The 27845-nt window shown below is 46.4% G+C and overlaps 1 protein-coding gene across 9 annotated transcripts in view; it reads left to right on the plus strand.

Moving 5' to 3' along the window:
* MTMR3 (myotubularin related protein 3) overlaps positions 1-27845 on the plus strand; it is a 235858-nt gene that overhangs the window by 96124 nt on the left and 111889 nt on the right. For all 9 annotated transcript variants that reach the window (XM_084649078.1, XM_084649083.1, XM_084649084.1 and 6 more), the window contains 2 exons: positions 14941-15021; positions 17840-17929. In XM_084649078.1, coding sequence (XP_084505204.1) covers positions 15019-15021; positions 17840-17929 — 93 coding nt within the window. In that variant the 5' untranslated portion in view covers positions 14941-15018. The remainder of the gene's footprint in view (positions 1-14940; positions 15022-17839; positions 17930-27845) is intronic.

The following is a 27845-nucleotide window of genomic DNA, read 5'->3' on the forward strand; positions in this document are numbered from 1 at the left end:
AAATCCAGGGTTTAACAAGAACATTGGGGTGGGGGTGGGGGGAGGAGTAGGAAAAAAGGGGAAAATAGGTTACCTTGCATAATGACTTAGCCACTCCCAGTCCCTATTCAAGCCTAAGTTAATTGTATCCAATTTGCAAATGAATTCCAATTCAACAGTCTCTCGCTGGAGTCTGGATTTGAAGTTTTTTTGTTGTAATATCGCAACTTTCATGTCTGTAATCACGTGACCAGAGAGATTGATTACAGACATGAATTTTCACATAAGAGTTCCTTCAGAACTCTTGAGTGAATACCATCTAGTCCTGGTGACGGATTACTGTTTAATTTATCAGTTTGTTCCAAAACCTCTTCTAATGACACCTCAATCTGGGACAGTTCCTCAGATTTGTCACCTAAAAAGACTGGCTCAGGTTTGGGAATCTCCCTCACATCCTCATCCACAAAGATCAATGCAAAGAATTCATTCAGTTTCTCTACAATGGCCTTATCCTTGAGTGCTCCTTTAGTACCTCAATCGTCCAGTGGCCCCACTGGTTGTTTAGTAGGCTTCCTGCTTCTGATGTATTTAAAATTTTTTTGCTATTACTTTGACTAGCTGTTCTACACATTCTTTTTTGGCCTGCCTAATTATATTTTTACACTTCATTTGTCAGTTTATGCTTCTTTCTATTTTCCTCACTAGGATTTAACTTCCACTTGTTAAAGGATGCCTTTTTGCATCTCAGTGCTTCTTTTACTTTGTTGTTGTTTCGCCATGGTGGCACTTTATTCTCTTACTATGTGTTTTTTAAATTGGGGTATACATTTAAGTTGAGCCTCTATCATGGTGTCTTTAAAGTTTCCATGCAGTTTGCTGGGATTTCACTTTTGGCACTGTACCTTTTAATTTATTTAACTATATTTCCTCATTTTTGTGTAGTTCCCCCTTTCTGAAATTAAATGCTACACTGTTGGGCTGCTATGGTGTTTTCCCTGTGTAACAGGGTCCTCTGCCTGCCCCTCTTCCTGAGGCCCACTGACTGCTCCAATAAAGCTCAGAGAGGCTTCCTGTTATGCAGCAACCATGGCTTTATTTACACACAGAGTTCTCCCACCACCAGTGTTGAGCTAGTTACAAAGCTTACAGGGTTAGTTCCCTCTTTGGCTAACAGCCCACAGCCAGGAGACTGTCCCTTCTCCTAGCAGCCCCTTCATACTGGCTCCCTTATAACTGCTGGCTTGTCAGGCTCACAGGTGGAGCCAATCCCCAGGCCAGGCATCATGCCTGTTACACCAGCCCCAATCTATTTCTCTTGATTGGAGCTGGCTGAGCAGGGGCTAATTAGGTGCTCTTGCAGCAGCACCTTGCTACACCCCACCACAGGGATGTTAAACTTAATTATATTATGGTCACTATTACCAAGCGGTCCAGCTATATTCATCTCTTGGACCAGATTCTGTGCTCCACTTAGGACTAAATCAAGAACTGTCTGTCCTTGTGGGTTCCAGGACTTGCTGCTCCAAGAAGCAGTCATTTAAGTTGTCAAAACTCTGTGTCCCATCCTGAGGTGACATGTACCCAGTCAATATGGAGATAACTCAATAATAAATGGGGGATTTTAACTTTTTATTTTAATAGCCTCTCTAATGTCCCTGGGCATGTCAGTAGCTATCACTATTCTGGTTAGGTGGTCAGTAATATATCCCTACTTCTATATTCTTATTATTAGAGCATGGAATTCATAGAATCATAGAATATCAGGGTTGGAAGGGACCTCAGGAGGTCATCTAGTCCAACCCCCTGCTCAAAGCAGGACCAATCCCCAAATTTTTGCTCCAATCCCTAAATAGCCCCCTCAAGGATTGAACTCACAACCCTGGGTTTAGCAGGCCAAGGCTCAAGCCACTGAGCTATTTTTTTTTTTTTTTTTTTTTTTACACACTATCTGGAGATTCTATGGTAGTTTGGTGCATTTAAGATTTTTACTTCATTTGATTCTATGATTTCTTTCACATATAGTGCCACTTCCCCACAAGCACAACCTGTTCTGTCCTTCCAGTATATTTTGTACCCTGGTCCCATTGATTATCCTCATTCCATCAGTTTCTGTGATGCCTATTTTATCAATATCCTCATTTAATATGAAGCACTCCTAGTTCAGCCATCTTATTATTTAGACTTCTAGCATTGATGTGTTTTTAAAGTGCTTATATATCACTTTTCAGCTGTCTGCCATTACATGATGTAATTGAATGGGACTTTTTTCGTTTGACTGTTTTTCATCAGATCCTACCTGTATTTTATCATTTTCCATCCTCTCCTCCCTAGTAGCACAGAGAATCTCCATTAATAGTTCCTCCCCAAGGGATGTCTCTGTCCGAACCATGTGCCCATCTGCATTTGCTGGCTTTCCTCCAGCCCTTAGTTTAAAAACTGCTCTATGACCTTTTTAAGTGCCAGCAATCTGTTTTGGTTTAGGTGGAGCCAGTTTTGGTTTAGGTGGAGCCCATCCTTCCTGTATAGGCTCCCCCTTTCCCAAAAAAGTTTCCCCAGTTCTTAATAAATCTAAACCACTCCTCTCTACACCATTGTCTCATCCACGCATTGAGACCCTGCAATTCTGCCTGTCTAACTGGCCCTGTGTGTGGAACTGGAAGCATTTCAGAGAATGCTACTATGGAGGTCCTGGCCTTCAATCTTGTACCTAGCAGCCTAAATTTAGCCTCCAGGACCTCTCTCCTGTCCTTCCCCATGTCATTGGCACGTACATGTACCACTGGCTCCTCCCCAGCACTGCACATAAGTCTATCTAGATGTCTTGAGAGATCCGCAATCTTTGCACCAGGCAGACAAGTCACCATGCAGTTCTCCTGGTCATCGCAAACCTATGTTTCTAATGATCAAATCTCCCATTACTAATACCTGTCTCTTCATAATAACCGGAGTTCCCTCCCCCACAGAATTATCCTCAATGCGAGAGGATACCACAACATCATCTGGAAAGAGTCTCAACTATGGGATCCTTTCCCCCTGCTCCAGTTGGATGTTCTCTTTCCCTGAGACTTTCATTGTCCTCCACAGAGGCTCTCAGATCGGGGGTGGGACTGTTCTACTTAATCCCAGAAAATCTCATCTGTGTACCTCTGTCTCCCTTAGCATCTCCAGTTCAGCCTCTCTGGTCTCCAAAGCCCATACATGGTCTCTGAGGGCCAGGAGCTCCTTGCACTGACTGCATACATACGCCACCTGCCCATAGGGCAGGTAATCCTACGTGCTGCATTTGGTGCAATAAACTGGATAGACCCCACTCTGTTGCTGCACTTCTGCCTGCATTCTCTTTTTACTCCTGAAGCTTGTTTCTTTGTTGTTGTTTTGTTTTTATCAGGGGGTGTTTTTGGCTTTAAGCTTAAAGAAGTTTAAGGATTGTTAAGTATCTACCCCCCTCACACTCTCCCTGTAAACTCCCTTGCAAAACTCCCCTGATAGCTGCTCCTGTTCACTAGCTCCTCTGGCCACTTAGGAGCAGGCTTTTTAAAGCCCTGGTCTTCCTGAGTGGCCCCACCCCTGGTTAAGGGTTGATGGGGGTTAAAGGGCTTAGGGATCAAAGCCTCGTCAAGAAGCTCTCAGTCTTGCCTAGCAGAGTACTAGGCTCAGCACACACAGTCAGCACATGTCCCCCAAACAGGCTACGTGGTCACATTTCAGTCAAGCAGCAAGCACACCACAAACTCAAACACACATACTACAGACAAACTTACCTCCAGGGAATAATCGCTTCTCCTTCGCCTGGAGAACTCCCTCACAAAAGTCACCTGTTAGCCGCTCCTGTTTGCTAGCTCAAGTCATGATCTGCCCCCAAACTCCGAAGGACTGGTTCCTTTGTTGTCTTAGCTGAAAAAGTAAGAAAGAGAGAAATAGATTGGGGTGGTTTTGCCCCTCGCTTTTATAGTCCCATCCCCCTTTGAAGTAGGTTCTTCTGAGGATTACCCATCAAAGCACAGTTTATTCAAACAGTAAAGAAGGCTGTATGGAGTCTGGAGTGAAGGTGCCCCCATGCTCTTTCTTCTCCCCTGTGTATGTTGAAATGCAGATTTGCTTTTGCAGTCTCAAAGACCCTGTTTACTACTTATATGTAAGTTGAAATAAACATTCTTTTGTTTAACATAGACCGACTTAACCACTCCTGCCTAATCAGGGCTACATGGGTTTGTACTGTGCTATCAGCATCATACAGGGAGGATTCATAACTTTACATATCATGTTGCTAGATACATTTCACCATGAAATTATTGACCAGCGAGTTATTAGTTTTCAGATGATACCTCATAAGGGATATTTTGTACAAAGATTAGTATAAAAGTGTGTATGGTGTGAATACAGGGTGCATTCAGTCACATACAGTAATGCCTCACTTAACGTCGTCCCGGTTAACGTTGTTTCGTTGCTGATAATCTGGAGAACATGCTTATTTAAAGTTGTGCAATGGTCCCATAAAATGTTGTTGGGCAGCCACCTGCTTTGTCCATTGCTTGCAGAAAGAGCAGCCTGTTGGAGCTAGCTGGTGGGGGCTTGGAACCAGGGTGGGCTGGCAGCCCCCCATCAGCTAAGTTCCCTGTGCGGCAGCTGCCCATCAGGCTATCAATTGCCAGGCAGTTCAGCTGTCCCACACCCCACTGCCATGTGCTGCGCCTGCGAACCTCCTGTTTGCTGTGTGGGGCAGGGGAAGAGGGGTGCTAATATCAGGGTCTCTCCCCTCCGCCCCACTCCTTTATCCCACCTCCACAGAGCAGGGGGGATATGACAGGGCTCAGGACTGAGGGAGCTTGCTGGCAGCAGCAGCTGTCTCAACTTGCGGATCTATTTAAAAAGTCAGTGTACTTAAAGTGGGGTCAGTGTACTTTAACAGGCAATGCGCGTCTTTCTCACACACACACTGTGTGTGTCTGTCTCTCCCTCACACACAGCATGTGTGTCTCTGTCTTTCTCTGCCATGCTGTGTCTCCTCTCTCCATTTGTGCTGCCTTGTAGAGTGTGAGCCTACATTAACAACACTGTGTTAACCCTTGAGGGCTCAGCTGAATGGTAATTCATCATTTAGCAGTAAGGCATTCCCTGGGAAATATCCCACCCTATGACTCCCCCACCTCAACCAAGCTTCACAACCATGATTACTGTGTGCATATTAAAGTGTTTGTTTAAAACTTATACTCTGTGTGTGTAGTGACAAAGTTCCTCCTCTACCTTGGTGGGTCCTGTGTTTATTGGCAGATTTGCTTGCCTTAAAGATTCACAGCAGCCCTCAGTTTGAGCACTTTCGTGGCTCAAATCTGCCATTCACTCAGATAACCTCATCACGGGCCAGCATGGGGAAAAAAAGAGAAGAATGACCCCCACAGTCTCTGCTGATCCACCATGTAGGTCAGGGAACAGCCTAGAGACCTCCCCTCTGGTGGAGCCCACAGTCCAGGTCAACTCCTCCTGTGTCTGATCAGGAGTTGGGAGGTTTGGGGGGAACCCAGGCCCACCCTCTACTCCAGGTTCCAGCCCAGGGCCCTGTGGATTGCCTAATGTACCTTCTGGAACAGCTGGGTGACAGCTACAACTCCCTGGGCTACTTCCCCGTGGCCTCCTCCCAACACCTTCTTTATCCTCACCACAGGACCTTCCTCCTGGTGTCTGATAACACTTGAGCTCCTCGGTCCTCCAGCAGTACATCCTCTCACTCCCAGCTCCTCACACACCTCTCCCTAACTGAAGTGAGGTCCTTTTTAAACCCAGGTGCCCTGATTAGCCAGCCTGTCCTAATTGTTTCTAGCAGCTTCTTCTTAATTGGCTCCAGGTGTCCTAATTTGTTTGCCTGCCTTAACTGGTTCCAGCAATTTCCTTTCTGTTTCAAAAAAAAAAAAAACTGTCCCGTCATCTTACCCAGGGAAAAGAGATCTACGTAATTTGAGACTAATATATCTGACTTCAGTCAGTCTTCTGTAGCCATCTGGCCTGACTCTGTCACAAATAAATATATAAAATATCTTTTGTCTGGCAAAAAACATTTCCCTGGAACATAACCCCCCTATTTATATTAATTTTTCTGGGGAAATTGGATTCGCTTAACATCATTTCGCTTAAAGTAGCATTTTCCAGAAACATAACTACAACGTTAAGCAAAGACTTACTGTATGTATTACGGGTTAGGTTTGTTTTCTGTTTGCCCATATTGAGTATAATCAGGTCATGATTACTGGTCCCTAAGCAACCACCAATCAATCATAATGAATGTAAATGAGTTACTTTCTTGGGCGATGGGTATAATAGGCCAAGGGAGGCTCAGCCTCCCCGGTGCTGCCGCCGCTGCTGGACCACGGGTAGCAGGGTTTTGGGGGAAAGGTTTTAATTTATTATGGCCCACACAGGTTCCGGGGCACGGAGGAGGAGGCCACTCCGGAACCTGCATGAGGAATAGCAAAAGCTTCTTCCGGAGAAGAGAAACTTTGCTGCATGCTTTTCTCCAGGTGGCTTGGGGTCTGGGGAGGAGAGGAAAGGGGCGGCGCGGCTGCAGCTGGCCCGGGACTCCGAGCAGGGCAGCTCGGGACTTCAGCCAGGTGTCTTGGGGCTTCGGACAGCTCCTGGCTTCTCCGGCTCGGGACTTCTCTGGCCAGATGTATATGTCTCTCTCGGGGAGGGTGACCAGACAGCAAGTGTGGAAAATTGGAACAGGGGGTAGGGGGTAATAGGCGCCTAGAGAAGAAAAAGCCCCAAATATCGGGATTGTCCCTATAAAACAGGGACATTTGGTCACCGTAGTCTCGGCCTCAGGCTGGAGGTGGGGGGAAGGGTTGGCAGCAGGGACGGAGCCGGGGCTAGCCTCCCTGAAGGGGGGCTCCACACGCCACCCGTGGTTACTTTGTGTTGGGCACAGTACCTTTTGTATTAGAAAATTACCATCATCATAGGTGATCCCTTGATTCAAGGATGATCTCTATCACAGCTTTACAGATGGTTCCTGAGATGACTCAAGAGTCTGATCCTGGAACCACATATCCGCCCGCAGAAGGTACAAACTTTTCCTGGTGGGTCAGCTGCCTGCTCGAGAAAGTTTTTTCTTTTTTCTTCCTTCTCTCTCTCTTTTCCGCTTCGAGTGCAATGCGCTTCTCCTCGAAGCAGTCCATTGCCTTATGGAGGATGTGGTGCCATTGAGGTCGGTTGGTGGCTTGTGATGTCCACATCAATTTTCTTGAGATACGCTTTCAGTGTGTCTTTGTAGCATTTCGTCTGACCACCTCGGGATCTCTGACCATGGGTGAGCTGAGAGTAAAGGACTTGTTTTGGGAGGCGAGAGTCTGCTATCCACATACAATGTCCAGCCCAGCATAATTGGTGCATGAGGATCATGGCTTCGATGCTGATGACATTGGCTTCAGTGAGGGTGCTGGCGTTAGTGCAGAGATCTTCCCACTTGATGCGAAGGATCTTCTGGAGGCATAGTTGGTGGTACCTCTCCATATTCTTGAGGTGCTGTCGACAGGTCACCCAGGGTTTGCATCCATAAAGGAGAGTTGGAATAAGAATTGTCTTGTAGACCTGGATCTTGGTGTCCTGCCGTAGGTTACTGTCCGTGAAAACACACTGGAGCAATTTCCCAAAGGAAGCACTTGCGCAATGGATTCTGCACTGGATCTAACTTGTTGATTTTTGTATTTTGAGTAAGTTGGCTACCAAGGTAGCAGAAGTGTTCGACTGTCTGTCCCTCGATGGTGATTTGTTGTGGGTCACGTGCAAGGCCTGAGGCAGGCTGATGGAGCATTTTAGTTTTCTCAATATTGAGTGAGAGTCCTAGGCTTCGGTACGCTTGTGCAAATAAATCAAATGTGGGAGTCTAAGGCTTTTGTCAAATCAGTGAAGGCCATGATTTTGCTCCTGAGACTTTTCCTGGATTTGGTGGGCAATGAAAATCATGTCAGTTGTCCTGCGGGATGGTCTAAAACCACACTGAGATTCCAGCAGTTATTTCCTCAGCAAGGGGAAGTAATTGGTTTAAGAGGATTTCCCTGCTGTAGATAGCGAGGCATTGCCTCAATTATTTCCACACTCCGATTTATCTTCTTTCTATAATTCTTCTTTGAATGACCTCTGCATATTCCCACTTGTAGGTGCCTGCCGTGCGAGCTCCCAGAACCATCTGCAGGTCCAGCCAAAGCCTATGTTGGATGGGCATCTTGATGGTCCCTGTTGTATTCTACTAAGGGGTTGTGCGCCCGGAGCTGGAGCTTTTCAAAGTAGTATTGCTTGTCGGTCCGCACATGCACCCTTGTACCACCTCGTGATTTTGCCAGACGCAATGATGGGCCGGGCAGCCCTGCATGGTCCAAGTCAGAGCTTCTGCTTGCCTCTTGTCCTTGGTGACGCATTTTCCAAACTTTTTAGGAACACTGTTTTTACTCTTGATCATAGTTAGGATTTTATTGTTTTTTGCAATAATTTTCTAGGTCCTGGAAGTTTTATAGCATTAAGAACTTGGGACACTGCTTTGGCAGTTTTCCCGCCAAGTAATCGCCTCCACCTCTCTTCCAGCACCCGCGTCTGGGTACTGGAATATGCCAAAGATGTTGGGATTCAAAGTCTGTACTTCCTGCCCTCACTCGTTTTCCATCAGTGATGAGCACCAATGCTGTTTGAACTGTTTGGGGAAAGCCCACACAGGGTCTAGGTGCAGTATTTGCCTCTCCTTCCTTGCGCATGGGTTCGCAATTGGATCCTGGCCAGGGAACCCCCTCTGCACATTGACTTGAACAATCTAAGAGAACTCCCCCTACTGCGGAGCTTTGGTCCGGCTCCTTTGGTACCAGTGCTGTGGACCCCACGCTAGGGCCTATCCATGAGCCATGGAAGCATGCACATAAGCATGGCAGTAAGTCTCCAAATCCAAGAAGGATGCTGTACCCTCTACAAGTTCTGGCCACGGACGAGTGACACGTTCCAAGGCTCACAAGAATGACAAGAAGTCACACTGTTCACCATATGCTCCAGTCCTGTACCTGTGTATCCCTCCTGCTTCTGCTCTATCTGTATCCTGTGAATCATGGGTCCTGAGACAGATCCCATTACTGTTCCACAGCTACAACAACTAACAAGTAATGAACTATTTACAACTATTTAACAATGAAGACTGAAGTGGACACTGCCAAAAGCTCTTGCAATGCAAAGGCGACCATTGTTCCAGCTAGCTGTCACGGGCGGTAAGAAGGAACTGAGGAGGTGGGGGGTTGGCAGGACCCTATACTGGGTGCCATGAAGGCGCAACTCCAGGGTGCGCCCAGGCCGACCCTATGGATGCTGCTAAGGGAAAAGTCTTCTGGGTGACGTGCATGCGGTGCGCACACACACCTGATTGGAATGGACATAGAATCACAGAATATGAACAACACGTCTCTAAGAACAACAGTTACGAGAAGGCGAGTAACTATTTTTTCCAGGGAGACTCAGAAATGCTCCTGGACCTCACAAACTGTTTGCTCTGAAAAGAGTGAGGTTTCCATGTGTTGTTGGGAGGGCCCCACCTTCTGCATTAGGTCTACCACCTGCTGGCCGTACCCCTTTAATGCATGCTGTTCCGATGGCTCCATCAGCACCACCAGTTGTGCAGGACTCCAGTTCCTCTGAGTCAGGGGATTTGGATGTTCGACACGGTCTGCAGCTTCCAATCCAGAGATATGACTACCAGAGGGTTGTGGCAGCACCGTGGCAGTTCCCTCCTTTTACTGCAGCCAAGGAGCCACTGGTATCTGGCTCCTTGCAAGCAGACGGACTCCAAGCTGCAGAGCCTAAAGGACTCCAGATCTACCTTGAAGTCCTTAGGGTAGTTATACACTGGCACCACAGGAAAACATTATAAGCCTCAACCAGCCTCTCGATTCCTTGTCACCTGTCTGGCAGCGCTCTCACAGGGAGAGGAGTAGGGGCTTTAGGAGAATACTTCCTTCCCAGTCTTCGTCCGCGTCTGTGCCTGCTCCCCCAGATGCTCTGGTGGGTCCAAGATGGGACGCTCAGGGCTGACGTACGAGGACAGAACTTGGATCCAACCTCCCTAGTATTTGCAGAATGCTTATTCCATTTCCATCAGGGGTGGGCCCGTATTACAACGGATGATTGGATGCTGAGCAAGATAGCGGTGTGATATACCCTTCAGTGCATTTCCCCACCTCCCCTTCCCTCTTCAGTGATCCTTCTCATGAGCAGCTTCTAGCTAAAGAGATGCTCCTAAGGGTGGGAGCTGTGGAATAGGTTCCACCAGTGTTAAGGGGCTGAGGGGTTCTGCTCCAGATATTTTCTAATCCCAAAAGCCAACAGTGGTCTCAGACTGATTCTGGATCTGAGAAATCTCAACAGATACACTAAGAAGCTAAAGTTCCGCATGGTCTCCTTGGCTTCCATCATCCCCTGCCTGGGTCCAGGGGACTGGTACACCGCCTTCAATTTGAAGGACGCTTACTTCCATATCTCGATTATTCAGAGACACAGAAGGTTCCTTAGGTTCATTGTGAACCATGTGCACTACCAATATGCAGTTCTCCCATTCGGCCTGTCAGCAGCCCCTCGAGCCTCACAAAGTGCATGTTGATCGTTGCAGCCTTCCTGATGAGACAAGCAATTCAGTGCTACCTCGACTTTACCTCGACGACAGGCAACTCAGAGATCGGACCAAGGTCCAAGTGGAGTCTGATATAAAGTTGATCCAGTCAACGTTCCAGGACTTAGGTCGGCTGATAAATGTGCCGAAGTCTACCCTCTCCCCAGCTCAAATGATAGAGTTTCTCGGGGAAATCCTCGACTCTGTCCAAGCCAGAGCCTTCCTCCCAGAAGCGTGGTTCCAAGCAATAGTGATGCTTAGAGAGAGCCTCAGAGATCACCACATCACAACAGCGAGGAACTGCTTGAAGCTCCTGGACCACATGGCCTCATGCATCTGTGTGGTGCAGTATGTAAGACTTGGACTACGACCTCTCCATGTGTGGCTGGCATCTGTGTACTCACCAAACCAACACCATTTGGACACAGTTATCACAGTTCCGCCATCGGTGATTTCCTCCCTCAACTGGCGGCTAGACCCACTGGCGGTGCACATGGGAGTCCCATTTTCAAGGCCCCAACCATCAGTATCTTTCGTTACGGACTCTTCAGCGATGGGCTGGTGTGCTCACTTGGGTTCCCTCAGAACTCATGGCTCTGGAAGAGCTCTCGCTGCACAACAATGTCAGGGGTCTCAGGGTGGTTCACTTGGCTTGCCAGGCATTCCAGCCCCGTGTGGCGGGCAAGAACATGTCAGCTCTTACAGACAGCACAATGACTATGTTTTATATCAACAGGGAGGGAGAAGTGCACTCCTCTCACCTGTGCCAGGAAGCACTTTGCTTGGGGACTTTTGCATAGCCTACTCGATCCACCTCGAGGCCTCAAATCTGCTGGTTTTGCAAAATGAGCTAGCGGATCACCTTATGAGATCCTTCTCCAACCACCACAAGTGGTCCATTCATCCAGATATCGTGAAACCATTTTCCAGAGGTGGGGGACTCCCCAGATAGATCAGTTTGCAACAAAGCACAACAGGAAGTGTTTTCAGTTCAGCTCCCTCCTGGGTCACAACCCCAGATCTGTTGCAGACAACTTCCTCCTCCCTTGGATGGGACATCTCTTCTACATGTTTCCTCCCATTCCTCTTATACACAAGGTCTTGCTGAGGATCAGAAGGGACAGAACGTGAGTCATCCTGATAGCCCCTGCCTGGCCCCGCCATTGGTTGGCCACATTCCTAGACCTCTTGGTGGAGTTGTCAATTCTTCTACCTCTGTGTCTACACCTGATCTCTCAGGACCACATCTGCCTGCATCGCCTGAACCTCAAGTCCCTTCATCTGACAGCCTGGAAGCTCCATTGCTGAACCCCGCAGAACTAGCATGCTTGGGGCAGGTCCGCGAGGTCCTACTAGAGAGCAGGAAGCCGTCCACTAGAGCGACTTATCTGGCAAAGTGTAAGAGATTCTCGCTCTGGTCTATGCAGAAGGGTCTCTCACCTACACAATCATTAACACCATTCATTCTGGACTACTTACTACACCTGAAGCAACGAGGTCTAACTGAGTCATCTGTTAGGGTCCATTTGGCCGCAATCTCAGCTTTTCACCTGTGGGTGAATGGCCATTCCATGTTTTCAGACAACATCTGTGATTGTTTTTTTTAAGGGCCTTGAGAGATTGTACTTTCAGGTATGCAAACCAATCCCTCCCTGGGATCTCAAAACTGACAGGACCCCCATCTGAGCCACTGGCAACATGCTCTCTGCTCTACCTGTCCTGGAAGGTGACCTTCCTAGTGTCCATTACTTCTGCCAGAAGAGTCTTGGAGATCCGGGCCCTCACTTCAGAACCACCATACATGGTATTCTTCAAGTACAAGGTCCAATTTTGTCCTCATCCAGCTTTCCTTCCAAAGATGGTTTCAGAGTTCCATAGTAACTAGGGTATCTTCCTGCTGGTCTTTTGTCCGAAACCACATACCAAGAGGGAAGAGCACAGGCTCCACTTGCTAGATGTCAGATATGCACTGGCCTTCTACATAGGAAGGACTAAGCCATTTCAGAAAACTACTCAGCTATTCGTAGCTGTTGCAGAGGGGATAAAAGGTCTTCCCATCTGAGCCCAGAGAATTTAATCATGGATCGCATCCTGCATCTGTACATGCTATGACTAGGCAAAGGTTCGTGCCCCACCTGCCCTAACAGCATATTCCACAAGGGCCCAAGCATCTATGGCAGCATTTGTAGCACAAGTTCCTGTCCAGGACATTTGTAGAGTGGCAATATGGTCATAAGTTCACACTTTCGCATCTCATTACGCCATCACCCAACAGGCTAGAAATGATGCTGGATTTGGCTGAGCACTGTGGCAGTCAGCATGTCAATAAACTCTGAACCTTACCGATGAATGATACCATTCTTCAACCAGTACGACGCACCATGTGGCATGCCCCAGCCACATTCGCCCTCAACTTGAAGGGGACTGAGGAAAGGTACCATGTCTCCATCACAGGGTCCGATTTTTTTATTTTCACACCCTCCACCTAACTCCCTGGTGATCCAAGCAGCCACACCCATGCTCCACCCTGACAGACAGGGAGGGCAAGAGACTGGACCTTATGGGTCAAAAGGTCTTCTCAGCTGGACTGCAGTTCTGGATCTCTAACTAAATTGACTTTATCAGCTATGGATGGTGGGGTTTGCAGATTAATTACCTCAGCAGGATCATTTGTAACAGTGACAACAGTGCCACAAATGTGTGGGATGGCTGCAGATACCACAGGCTCAGATCCGTTCAGCAACCCTGCACCCAGCTCAAAACCACTCTTTCCTCAGTCCTCATCATCAGACTCAGTTTCCCCATAGACTCAAAATCCTTCTGTCCTCCACCTCCAGCTCATCTTCCACAGTGTATCCCCTTCTTCCACGTCTCAGAACCTCTTCATACCAGTTGGGGGTCCTGGAGAAGCAGAATCTGAGACAGTAGAAAGAGATCATATTTGCTGGCAAGAGAGGACTGTATATTCTTGTCTTTGAGAAGCTAACCTGAGTTAGCCCCTCAGGTGCCTCGTCTCACCAGTCTGAGCCTGCTGTGTCGGTGCCTGTAGCCCGTATGCACTACCCTAGGACTCAAGTGAAGCTGAAGCAGCTAAAGTTGCATCAAGAGTTCCACAGTGGTGGTAGATGGAACTGCACCCTGCAGAGCACAAAATCACACTATAAACTAGGGGTCAGCGACTTTTCGGAAGTGGGGTGCTGAGTCTTCATTTATTCACTCTAATTTAAGGTTTTGCGTGCCAGTAATACATTTTAACATTTTTGGAAGGTCTCTTTCTATAAGTCTATAATATATAACTAAACTATTGTTGTATGTAAAGTAAATAAGGTTTTTAAAATGTTTAAGAAACTTCATTTAAAATTAAATTAAAATGCAGAGCCCCCCGGACCGGCGGCCAGGACCCAGGCAGTGTGAGTGCCGCCTTTGGCACGCGTGCCATAGGTTGCCTACCCCTGCCATAGACACAACAGTTACTTTTTAAAAAAAACCTGTCTTTAAACCTGTCAGTGTCCCTTTAAAAAAATTAATTCAGAGTCTGATTAAATATGGGATATATGGACCCTTGCTCATGCAGGAATCCCATTGATATTACTGGGACTATTTAGGTGCAACAGAGGTAGTAGGTCTGGGTTTTCCTTTCTCCTTGGGCATTTTTGCATACTGGAATGTGTCTTGCTTTTGAAATACATGCATCCGCTGCTGTTTTGTGGTTGTCCCCCCAATAAATATTCTGTAGAATATACAGAGTGCAGTTAGTGATATTGCAATGTCATTGTGTTTGTGGGCTAGTAAATTCAGTATGGCTTTCTTCATCAACCACAGTGCTGAAACTTCCATATATAAATGTAAGTGCCGATGAGCTTCAGCACTGTTAAACACTGAACATATTTTAATGTATATTACTTGTATCCTTTTGTGTCACGTGAGTAGGAAAATCCGTAATATATTTGTATAAAAAATAAACAGATGGGAAGAGTCTGCATCTACAAATGACTGAGGAATGTTCTCAGGGTAGCCTGGAAAGCCATATGTTTAATTTAAATTATACAAACAGATTACTCTAATTGTTACATTCAAACTATTATTCTCCTGGTGGTCTGTTCACTGGTGATTATTGAGAATGCATTAACGTAGCCAGGCATATTTCATAATGGTGTGTGCTTGTAAAGCAAGTTAGTTTGTATTGACTTTATCTGTTCATTGATGTATAATTGCGATTTTCTTGTAGCTAGTCTTGCTCTTTAAAGTTAACTTGCATTTAAAATAATTTATTTGCCACCAGAAGATAAAATGAATTTGTCCTCACATTTACACTTTGCTATTTTGTTTTCCAGCTTTTATTATTACGGAAAGAAGATCCTCAAAGTGTTGTGAGCAAAGACGAGGATTTCTCCTCCTAGCCTGGGCCTGTCATGGTAAGCACATGGGTTTTGTCAGGACTGACCAAAACAAAGCAGACTGCCGCACAAGAAGGATAAGAGTTGGTACTGTGTGATAATAACAGATACTATTCTCAGTACCTCACAGACTTGTCACTCCAGGCTTCTGGTTGAATTGAAAGAATCATAGAATCATAGAATATCAGGGTTGGAAGGGATCCCAGAAGGTCATCTAGTCCAACCCCCTGCTCGAAGCAGGACCAATTCCCAGTTAAATCATCCCAGCCAGGGCTTTGTCAAGCCTGACCTTAAAAACCTCTAAGGAAGGAGATTCTACCACCTCCCTAGGTAACGCATTCCAGTGTTTCACCACCCTCTTAGTGAAAAAGTTTTTCCTAATATCCAATCTAAACCTCCCCCACTGCAACTTGAGACCATTACTCCTCGTTCTGTCATCTGCTACCATTGAGAACAGTCTAGAGCCATCCTCTTTGGAACCCCCTTTCAGGTAGTTGAAAGCAGCTATCAAATCCCCCCTCATTCTTCTCTTCTGCAGGCTAAACAATCCCAGCTCCCTCAGCCTCTCCTCATAACTCATGTGTTCCAGTCCCCTAATCATTTTTGTTGCCCTTCGCTGGACTCTCTCCAATTTATCCACATCCTTCTTGAAGTGTGGGGCCCAAAACTGGACACAGTACTCCAGATGAGGCCTCACCAATGTCGAATAGAGGGGAACGATCACGTCCCTCGATCTGCTCGCTATGCCCCTACTTATACATCCCAAAATGCCATTGGCCTTCTTGGCAACAAGGGCACACTGCTGACTCATATCCAGCTTCTCGTCCACTGTCACCCCTAGGTCCTTTTCCGCAGAACTGCTGCCTAGCCATTCGGTCCCTAGTCTGTAGCTGTGCATTGGGTTCTTCCGTCCTAAGTGCAGGACCCTGCACTTATCCTTATTGAACCTCATCAGATTTCTTTTGGCCCAATCCTCCAATTTGTCTAGGTCCTTCTGTATCCTATCCCTCCCCTCCAGCGTATCTACCACTCCTCCCAGTTTAGTATCATCCGCAAATTTGCTGAGAGTGGAATCCACACCATCCTCCAGATCATTTATGAAGATATTGAACAAAACCGGCCCCAGGACCGACCCTTGGGGTACTCCACTTGATACCGGCTGCCAACTAGACATGGAGCCATTGATCACTACCCGTTGAGCCCAACAATCTAGCCAGCTTTCTACCCACCTTATAGTGCACCCACCTTAAAGGATGGTTTTCGTTGCCTTTTTATTTATCTTTGAGTAATTTGTGTTAATTTTCTGATGATAGTCATCATTATTCCATGTGTACCATCTACCAGTAGTCTGGCGTATAAACTAAGGCCGTATTCTTCCATCCAAATTCATATTAATTAGCCATGTACTGTTCATGGCATTTAAGTCAGATTTATTGCAAGGCTGTTTGAAATTAATTTGCTAGTGCAATTTTACTGATATACTGTGTAGAGTGAGGCTGTTTAAATTGTGCAGGAAAGATGCAGATTTGTGCAGTGTAAGGACTGAGTTCATTTCTGTAAGGTGGGCATAGTTCTCTCCCTGCCTGTCAGGGAGAGAGACCACACCCCCTTGCTGCAATGCTGCTAGAGCAACTCCGTTCAGGGGGAATTAGCCAGCAGTTAATAGGCCCTAGCCTTCAGTCCAGACTGGGTATCAGTTGGGTCTATTAGCTCCAGCACTCAGCCAGAGCGGGGCAGCACACATTTAATGGGTCTGGCCTGCAGTCGGGCCGGGTGGCAGCAAGCCTATAGCCCAGAGCCCTCACTCAGGGTGGGGCAGCGGTCAGGTAAGGGGGCTTTGGCCTGCTGTCAGGCAGAGCAGCCCAACTCAAAAAACAGTCTCAGAGGAGTTTAGCTCTTTGATGGGAGAGCCAGCTAAACCATCTGGGGTCCTAGCTCAGGTGGGCGTCAGACCAGTGCAGGCCTCCTGGCCTAAAGGTGGGGAGGCTGCCACCCCTGACAGTCGGGTGGTAGGGGGATGCAGGCCCACCTACTCCACTGCGTCCCAGCCCAGGGCCCTAACAGTAGCAGAGTAGGCCACCATTGGGTCAGCGGGGAAATCCGGCCGCAACACACTGGCTGGCTTGCAGTCAGTAACACAGCCAAACCCTATTTGGCTTCTCTGGGCTCCTTCCTACACTCCCAGTTTGGGGGTACCTGGGTTCCAGTGTTGTCATTGATCTCTCTGGGGTAAACAGCAAGTGGCAGCCCAACAGCTCCCTGGAATCTGGCAGCTCTGGCAGTCTCTGACACTGTAGCAGCCTCCATCAGGTCCGGGCTCTAGGGGTTGGGGTTGGGGTGGGGCGTGGGAGAGACGTCCTGCTCCTCTGGCAGCTCTGCCCCAACTGAGCTAGAGGGCCAGTCTTTATAGTTCCATTTCCTGTCCTGCACCTCTGCTTCCGGTGGGGTGGCTGCTGATACCTTGGTTCTGCCCACCAGGGGGCAGTCATGGTTCTCTCCCCACCCGTCAGGGAGGGAGACCTCGCCCCCTCTCTACAGTTTCCTAAAAATTGCATTTAAAATTGAAAAGGAAATACTTTGCTTCATGGTTTTGTGTTTAACAAAGGAAAGAGGTCCCAAACCTGTGTTTTACATTGTAAAGATGTGGGCCACTAGTAATGTAAAATTGCAACTATTATGTCACTTCTGTGGGTCACTGGTAACTGAATTCTCATAATAGTTCATAGTGCCTAAACCTTTCATTGGTCACTGGGAACTCTTCATGCCTTTTGTCAATGGAGAGGTCTGCTGTGAATGGGTAGCAGTGTTGAAATTAACTGTAGAGTTTTGTTTCTAGGATGAAGAGACTCAGCACAGCCTTGAATGCATCCAGGCTAATCAGATCTTTCCCAGGAAGCAGCTGATACGAGAGGATGAGAATCTTCAGGTAATCACTGGATCACTCTTCGCTTTTACTGCACTGGAAGATGTGCAGATCTGTTATTGCTCAGTCTAATCAAGATCACACAGTACAGCAGCTGAGCTGTTTGAGTTGGCCTCTGGCATAGAAGTTTCATCCAAAGTTCCACACAGTGATAGGGAAGATAATAGTTTAAGAAAATATAAATTTTCTTTTGAAGCATATCACTGTGCCAGACAGAGAGACCGTGCATTGTGTTGTCCAAAGGGTTTCCTTAGAGTTTCTGAAAATTATAGCCAGTGCTCACTAAGCTTACTCAGGGACTTTTCAATCACTTAGAAATTTTAATTTCTCCTCTTACACCCAAATCTAGTAACGGATTTATTTTTTAATAGGAACTGTTTATGTGAAATGTTGGAATTATTTGTTTATCCATTTTTGTTATTGGTAAGACAAAAAGTCTTACAATGCATAAAGTGTTTATTTTTCAATTTCTAATAACTCCAAAATGTTGTAAGGAGTTTTCATCACCTGGCTTTTAAACTGATTTAGTTAAACTGGTGGCAAGCCCCATTTAGACACACTTATTTTGGTTTAAGAGTGGTTTATTTCAGTTTAACTTAAACCTATTCCTAATATCTTTACTCTAAACTGATACAGACCAGGTTTGTGTCAGTTTAAAAGTGTTCACACAGCCTTTTGCCCTGGCTTAACTAAATAGATTTTAAATTCATAGATTCACAGATTCCAAGGCCAGAAGGGACCATTGTGATCATCTAGTCTGACCTCCTGTATAACACAGGCCATAGAACTTCCCCAAATTAATTCCTAGAGCAGACCTTTTAGGAAAACATCTGAACTTGATTTAAAAATTGTCAGCGATGGAGAATCCACCGTGATCCTTGGTAATTTGTTCCAGTGGTTAATTACGCTCACTGTTAACATTTTTTGCCTTACTTTCAGTCTGAATTTGTCTAGCTTCAACTTCCAGCCATTAGATTGTGTTATACTTTTCTATGCTAGATTGAAAATCCCATTATTAAATATTTGTTACTTGTACTTGTAGACTGTAATCAAGTCACCCCGTAACCTTCTCTTTATTAAGCTAAATTGATTTAGTGCAGATGACACTAAACTGGGAGGAGTGGTAGATACGTTGGAGGGTAGGGATAGGATACAGAGGGACCTAGAAAAAGTAGAGGATTGGGCCAAAAGAAATCTCACGAGGTTCAACAAGGACAAGTGTAGAGTCCTGCACTTAGGACGGAAGAATCCCATGTACTGCTACAGACTAGGGACCGAGTGGCTAGGCAGCAGTTCTGCAGAAAAAGACCTAGGGGTTACAGTGGACGAGAAGCTGGATGAGAGTCAACGGTGTGCCCTTTTGCCAAGAAGGCTAATGGCATTTTGGACTGTATAAGAAGGGGCATTGCCAGCAGATCGAGGGATGTGATCATTCCCCTCTATTGGGCATTGGTGAGGCTGCATCTGGAGTCCTGTGTCCAGTTTTGGGCCCCACACTACAAGAAGGATGTGGAAAAATCGGAAAGAGTCCAGCGGAGGGCAACAAAAATGATTAGGGGGCTGAAGCACATGACTTACGAGGAGAGGGAATTGGGATTATTTAGTCTTCAGAAGAGAAGAATGAGGGGGGATTTGATAGCTGCTTTCAACTACCTGAAAGGGGGTTCCAAAGAGGATGGATCTAGACCAGAGGTGGGCAAACTACGGCCCGCGGGACTGTCCTGCCCAGTCCTTGAGCTCCCAGCCGGGGAGGCTAGCTCTGGCCCCTTCCCTGCTGTCCCCTCTCCCCTGCAGCCTCAGCTCGCCACACCGCCAGCGCTCTGGCCCACTGCTCCTGCCAGGCAGCGCGGCAGTGTGGCTGGTTCCAGCCGGGCGGCGTGGCTGAGAGCTCCTGCTGTGCAGCGTGGCAGCGTGGCTGGCTCCAGCATGGTAAGGGGGTGGGGAGCGGGGGGATTGGATAAGGGACAGAGGGTACCAGAGGGCAGTCAAGGGACAGGGATCAGGGAGCGGCTGGATGGGGCGGATGTTCTGGGACGGGGAGGCGGTCGGGGACGAGGAACAGGGGTGTTGTATAGGCGTGGGAGTCCCAGGGGACCTCTCAGGGCTGGGTGTGTTGATAGAGGTCTGGGCAGTCAGGGAGCAGGGGGTGTTGGATAGGGGGTGGGGTCCCAGGGGAGCCGGTTAGGTGTGAGGGGTCCCGGGGGGGCAGTCAGGAGTCAAGGAACAGGGGGAGTTGGATGGTTCGGGGGTTCTGAGAGGGACAGTGAAGGGGTGGGAAGTGGGAGGGGGCGGATAGGGGGCAGGGGCCAGGCTGTTCGGGGAGGTACAGCTTTCCATACCCAGCCCTCCATACAGTTTCGCAACCCTGATGTGGCCCTCGGGCCAAAAAGTTTGCCCACCCCGATCTAGACTGTTCTCAGTGGTAGCAGATGACAGAACAAGGAGTAATGGTCTCAAGTTGCAGTGGGGGAGGTTTAGGTTGGATATTAGGAAAAACTTTTTCACTAGGAGGGTGGTGAAGCACTGGAATGGGTTACCTAGGGAGGTGGTAGAATCTCCTTCCTTAGGGGTTTTTAAGGTCAGGCTTTACAAATCCCTGGCTGGGATGATTTAGTTGGTGTTGGTCCTGCTTTGAGCAGGGGATTGGACTGGATGACCTCCTGAGGTCTCTTCCAACCCTGATATTCTATGATTGAGCTCCTTGAGTCTATCACTATAAAGCATGTTTTCTAATCCGTATGTCATTCTTGTGACTCTTCTCTGAACCCCCTGCAATTTATCAAAATCCTTCTTGAATTGTGGCTACCAGAACTGGACACCGTATTCCAGCAGCGGTCGCACCAGTGCCAAATATAGAGGCAAAATAACCTCTCTCCTCCTACTTGAGATTCCCCTGTTTATGCATCTGAGGATTGCATTAGTTCTTTTGGCCACAGCGTTGCACTGGGACTCATGTTCAGCTGATTATCCACCACAACCCCCAAAATCACACCTCTAGTTAAACCAGTGCAACTTTGTTTTGTGTTATAAAGCAGAAGTATAATTTTCAACAAGGCTAGGTAAAAGGAGCAAGAGCATATGATTTTACAAGTTTACAGTGAAAAAAGGCAGACAATTTTTAAAATGAAAGTTTAGAATCTGAAGAATCGCAAGAAGTCCTGAAATCACAGGATTTGTAGATTTTTCTTCTTCCAACTTTCTGCTGTGTTTGATAATAAGACAGGTTCTTTTTTTGTCAGGGAGAAGGAGGGCGGGAGTTGAAAGACTTTGCTGTGTGTTTCAATCAGAAAAATGTATGCCAAATTTGGATATTTTAGTTCATACATATTTTTAATTACTCATAAGCAAATAAATTTAACACTTTTCAGCCTAAAATGTCATTCTACTCTGAAAAGTGACTGTAAAAAAGACATCGGGGTTGTCCCATGTTTACTTTCTTAGTGATTTGGTAAGCATATATGTGTCATGACCCATGGGTCTTGAGCCCAGGCCTGCAAAATTCATGGGAGCAGCCATGTTCCAGCCCTCCATCCAGCTGGGAATAGTTTACCTGAGGCCCATTAAGCCCAGCCTCAGTGTGAGGCTCTGCCCCTGAGGCTTGATTGGCAGAGTCCCAGAATGGCTGATCGGCCCACTGGCCCTATTTAATCCAGCAGCAGGAATAAGAAGCTGTCTGAACAGGTGGGCTTCACCCTGCTGTGGACTGTATGCTTCCTGCTCCCTTCTCCTGTCCCTGCTTCCTACTCCCCTGGATTGATTTCCTGGCATTCTGACCCAGCATGACTCCTGGCATCTGACTTGTGGTTTCTGACCTCCAGTTTGTCTGCTGCTTTAACCCCCTGGTATCTTGACCTGGTCTGACTCTTATTCCTGTCTTGTGGGTCTGATCTCCAGTTTCTCTCCTGCTTCTGACCTCCAGGTATCCTGACCCAGCCAATTCTTGACTCCTGACATGTGACTGCGGACTCTGGTTCTGACTACTAGGTCTGGCCGCCCATGACCTGTTTGTAACAATGTGTTCTTGTTTTACAAGTAATAAGATATTCCTCACCAAGTGATTGTCTATATGTATTCCATTTCTGGTACACCTGTGCCCGATGCCCTCAAAAGCATAGAATCATAGAATATCAGGGTAGAAAGGGACCTCAGGAGGTCATCTAGTGCAAACCCCTGCTCAAAGCAGGACCAATCCCCAACTAAATAATTTTGAATAACAGTGTCCATTCTCATTGCTTTTCCCCACCAAGATGCTGGTGACAGACACATCCTCTCTTGAATAGGGAGCTTATCTGGATCAGCTGTAGATCCAAGGTCATTGGTCCCTCAAGAAGTGAATCTCTTCACAAAAGTCCGGGAACTACTTGCTGTTCACCTAGCATGCTTAGTGTTCTTGTCCCTACTTTGAGGAATCACCATACAAATACTGATGGACGATGCTCAGCAATGTACTTCATCAACAAGAAGGGGGAGCATGCTCCTTACCTCTCTGCTAGGAAGCAGTCCTTCTTTGGGACTGGCGCATCAGGTCACACTGGTGTCCCTTCACGTTCTAGGCCTACAGAATTCCCTAGAAGATCAGCTCATTAGATCAGAGGTTCTCAAACTTCATTGGATTGTGACCCCTTTCTGACAACAAAGTTATTACATGACCTGGAGGGGGGAGGTGTGGCGCCTGAGCCCTGCCACCCCGAGTAGGGGGAGAGGGGGCTGCAGCCCAAGCCCCGCCGCCCTGGGTAAGGGTGGAGTTTGGGCTTCAGCTCTGGGTCCCAGCAAATCTAATACTGGCCCTGGTGACCCCATTTCTCACTTTGGGGTCATGATCCACAGTTTGAGAACCATTGCATTAAACAATGAAGAACTGGAGATCAGGAACTCCATTCTACAAGACATCTTCTGCAAATGGAGACACCCAAGGGTAGACCTGTTTGCCACAGACCAAAACAAGAAGTGTCAGATGTTCTGCTCTGGGGTTGGAGAACCAGCTCAGGCTCTCTGTCTGATGCCTTCATCTTCTCTTGGGCACCAGAACTCATGTATGCCTACCCTGCCATTCCATTGATACTGAGGGTTCTGAGGAAGCTCTGGCAGGATGTAGCTCTGATGATAATGCTAGACCAGGTCCAGGCAATTTTGGTATGTAGACCTGATGAGCCAGTCAACACAGCCTCTGATGTGAAATCCAACCCGTACCTGGGCTTCAGAGCCTGATCCTTGACATCTACACAGCTGTTTTTAGCGCTGTAGCATGAGCCTGAGTCTGTAGACCTGAGCCTGAGGCTTGCTGCCATGGGTTTTAAAACACCATATAGGCATACCCTTAGTGGCTATAACTTCAGCCAGAAGAATAGGAGCAACCCACTCCCTCACAGGATCACCATATGGAGTATTCCATAAGGACAAAGTGACTTTAAGCGTCACCCAAGGTCCTTGCCTAAAGTTGTCTCAGATTTTCATCTGAATCAAGTTATCCACCTGCCAGTTTTCTTTCCCTCCCCTCATGCTAATCAAAGGGAAGCTAAACTACACCACTTAGATATTGTCAGGACTCTCCTGACAACAAGATCATTCAGGAATTCTGGCCGGCTTCTGACCTTTGCTGACAGGATGAAAGGTGAGCTTATATCCGCACAAAGACTAAATGGGCTTCATTCTGTACTGGAAATTGCTAAATGACAGTGTGTTTGGATTCAAGTACACAGATCAGGGCCTATTCCACCAGAGCTCAAGCAGCTTCTCCAAGAGACATTCCAATATCTGAGATGTGTTGAGCAGCTGCCTAGAATTCAGTTCATATTTTCTTCCAGCACTACTTCTGGGTAGAGAACTCCAGATCTGATATTTGCTTTGACAAAGCTGTCTTAAGTTATTGTCTCAGTAGATTGAGTCGCCATCATCAGGACATACCTAGTTGTAAGTCACCAGAAGTGGAATTTATTTGGACAATCTCTCAAAGACAAAAGAACAGTTCCTTGCTCACATGCATTCTGCGACCTGCCCTCCTTCCTTGTTACTGTGGAGTTCTGTATTCCCTGAGTTCTATTTTAGTGAACAAATTGAAAGGCAGTTGTGGCTTCCCCTCCCTTTATATTTCCAGAGGGCATTCAGGTTGCAGGCATGGCCCCAATGGACATTGCTCTTCCAGAAGATTCCAGTCTTACCCACATGGGGTGCATGTGCAGCAGAATCGTAGGACTGGAATGGACCTCGAGAGGTCATCTAGTCCAGTCCCCTGCACTCATGGCAGGACTAAGTATTATCTAGACCATCTCTGACAGGTATTGTCTAACCTGCTCTTAAAAATCTCCAATGATAGCGATTTCACAACTTCCCTAGGCAATTTATTCCAGTGCTTAACCACCCTGACAGGACATTTTTCCTAATGTCCAACCTAAATCTCCCTTGCTGCAATTTAAGTCCATTGCTTCTTGTCCTATCCTCAGAGGTTAAGAAGAACAATTTTTCTCCCCCGTCCTTGTAACAACTCTTTATGTACTTGAAAACCATTATCATTTCCCCTCTGTCTTCTCTTTTCCAGAGTAAACAAACCCAATTTTTCCAATCTTCCCTCATAGGTCATGTTTTCTGGACCTTTAATCATTTTTGTTGTTCTTCTCTGGACTTTCTCCAATTTGTCCACATCTTTCCTGAAAGGTGGCACCCAGAACTGGACACAATACTCCAGCTGAGGCCTAATCAGCGCAGAGTAGAGCGGAAGAATTACTTCTTGTGTCTTGCTTACAACACTCCTGCTAATGCAGGCCAGAATGATGTTTGCTTTTTTTTGCAACACTGTTGACTCATATTTAGCTTGTGATCCACTATTACCCCCAGATCCCTTTCTGCTGTACTCCTTCTGAGGTAGTCCTTTCCATTGTGTATGTGTGCAACTGATTTGTTCCTTCTACTTTGCATTTGTCCTTATTGAATTTCATCCTATATACTTCAGACCATTTCTCCAGTTTGTCCAGTTAATTTTGAATTTTAAGCCTATTCTCCAAAGCACTTGCAACCCGTCCCAGCTTGGTATTGTCTGCAAACTTTATAAGTGTACTCTCTATGCCATTATCTAAATCATTGATGAAGATATTGAACAGAACTGGACACAGAACTGATCCCTGCGGAACACCACTCATTATGTCCTTCCAGCATGACTGTGAACCACTGATGATTACTTTCTGGGAATAGAGTAACAGCCGTGTTAGTCTGTATTCGCAAAAAGAAAAGGAGTACTTGTGGCACCTTAGAGACTAACCAATTTATTTGAGCATAAGCTTTCGTGAGCTACAGCATCCAATGAAGTGAGCTGTAGCTCACAAAAGCTTATGCTCAAATAAATTGGTTAGTCTCTAAGGTGCCACAAGTACTCCTTTTCTTTTTCTGGGAATAGTTTTCCTACCAGTTATGCACCCATCATACAGTAGTTCCATCTAGGTTGCATTTCCCTAGTTTGTTTATGAGATGGTCATGCGAGACAGTATCAAAAGCCTTACTAAAGTCAAGATATACCACATCTTCTCCCCATCCACAGGGCTTGTTACCCTATCAAAGAAACCTATCAATTTGGTTTGACACAGTTTGTTCTTGACAAATCCATGCTGACTGTTACTTATCACCTTATTATCTTCTAGATGTTTGCAAATTGATTTCTTAATTATTTGCTCCATTATCTTTCCGGGTTCAGAAGCTAAGATGACTGGTCTGTAATTTTCCGGGTTGTCCTTATTTCCCTTTTTATAGATTGGCACTATATTTGCCCTTTTGCAGTCTTCTGGAATCTCTCCTGTCTTCCATGACTTTTCAAAGATAATCGCTAAAGGTTCAGATATCCCCTCAGTCAGCTCCTTGAGTATTTTAGGATGCATGTCATCAGGCCCTGGTGACTTGAAGACATCTAACTTGTCTAATTAATTTTTAACTTAGAATCATAGAATATCAGGGTTGGAAGGGACCCCAGAAGGTCATCTAGTCCAACCCCCTGCTCGAAGCAGGACCAGTTCCCAGTTAAATCATCCCAGCCAGGGCTCTGTCAATCCTGACCTTAAAAACCTCTAAGGAAGGAGATTCTACCACCTCCCTAGGTAACGCATTCCAGTGTTTCACCACCCTCTTAGTGAAAAAGTTTTTCCTAATATCCAATCTAAACCTCCCCCACCGCAACTTGAGACCATTACTCCTCGTTCTGTCATCTGCTACCATTGAGAACAGTCTAGAGCCATCCTCTTTGGAACCCCCTTTCAGGTAGTTGAAAGCAGCTATCAAATCCCCCCTCATTCTTCTCTTCTGCAGGCTAAACAATCCCAGCTCCCTCAGCCTCTCCTCATAAGTCATGTGTTCTAGACCCCTAATCATTTTTGTTGCCCTTCGCTGGACTCTCTCCAATTTATCCACATCCTTCTTGAAGTGTGGGGCCCAAAACTGGACACAGTACTCCAGATGAGGCCTCACTAATGTCGAATAGAGGGGAACGGTCACGTCCCTCGATCTGCTCGCTATGCCCCTACTTATACATCCCAAAATGCCATTGGCCTTCTTGGCAACAAGGGCACACTGCTGACTCATATTGAGCTTCTCGTCCACTGTCATCCTTTTCCGCAGAACTGCTGCCTAGCCATTCGGTCCCTAGTCTGTAGCTGTGCATTGGGTTCTTCCGTCCTAAGTGCAGGATTCTGCACTTATCCTTATTGAACTTAACTTGTTCTTTCCGTATTTTAGCCTCTGATCCTACCTCGTTTTCACTGGCATTCACTATGTTAGAAGTGCAGTACATGTAGACAATGAACATCTCGAGAACTGTAGTTACTATAGGGACAGCTGTTCTTTTTCTAGCTGCCAGTCCTGCAAGTTCAATTTCAGATCTGAGATTCAAGCTGAGTTTTCCTTCTTGGTCATCACCACTAATAATAAAAGTTCTTCAAGTCAAATTACACGCTGCATAGTCCCATTCTCTGATGGGTTTGTGCCAATGTAATCGATTGGAGCTTAGTAAACAGTGCATTTCTGGTGTACAAGAAGGAATGAAATATTTCTCTTAGCTATATTGGTTCTGCATGGTTAACAAGAACAAAACTTTTGTGACCCTAAGTAAGCAAATATGACTGTGAGTATACACAGGGCGCAGTTTCGTTGAGTACTATTTTTATATTGTCTCTTTTCAGAGCACAATTGCATGTAAAAAAATGATACATAGTTTTAGTTCTTTCATAACTCAGACATCTCAAGGGATTTTGCTCAACTTCCAAAAATATTTCACCTTTGGGCTGAGATCAAGCATGGAGATTTTGAGCCCCAAAGTAGATTATAGAATCATAGACTGTCAGGGTTGGAAGTCCCTGATCAAAGCAGGAGCAATCCCCAACTAAATCATCCCAGCCAGGGCTTTGTCAAGCTTGACCTTAAAAACCTCTAAGGAAGGAGATTCCACCACCTCCAGAGGTAACCCATTCCAGTGCTTCACCACCCTCCTAGTGGAAAAGTTTTCCAAATATCCAACCTAAACCTCTCCCACTGCAACTTGAGACCATTACTCCTTGTTCTGTCATCTGCTACCACTGAGAACAGTCTAGATCCATCCTCTTTGGAACCCACTTTCAGGTAGTTGAAAGCAGCTATTCTATCCCCCCTCATTCTTCTCTTCTGCAGACTAAATAACCCCAGTTCCCTCAGCCTCTCCTCATAAGTCATGTACTCCAGGCCCCTAATCATTTTTGTTGCTGGATTCTTTCCAATTTTTCCACATCCTTCTTGTAGTGTGGGGCCCAAAACTAGACACAGTACTCCAGATGAGGCCTCACCAATGCTGAATCATTGTGAGACAATTGTGTATGTTAAAACAAGGCTACAATGGACATCTGCACAAAATCGTAACTGGCTTTCACTGCCAGTTGTAACAACCTTACATGTACCATGCAGTGTTTCAAAC

This window comes from Lepidochelys olivacea (genome assembly GCF_965140295.1).
Source record: "Lepidochelys olivacea isolate rLepOli2 genome assembly, chromosome: 15".
NCBI lineage: Eukaryota > Metazoa > Chordata > Testudines > Cheloniidae > Lepidochelys > Lepidochelys olivacea.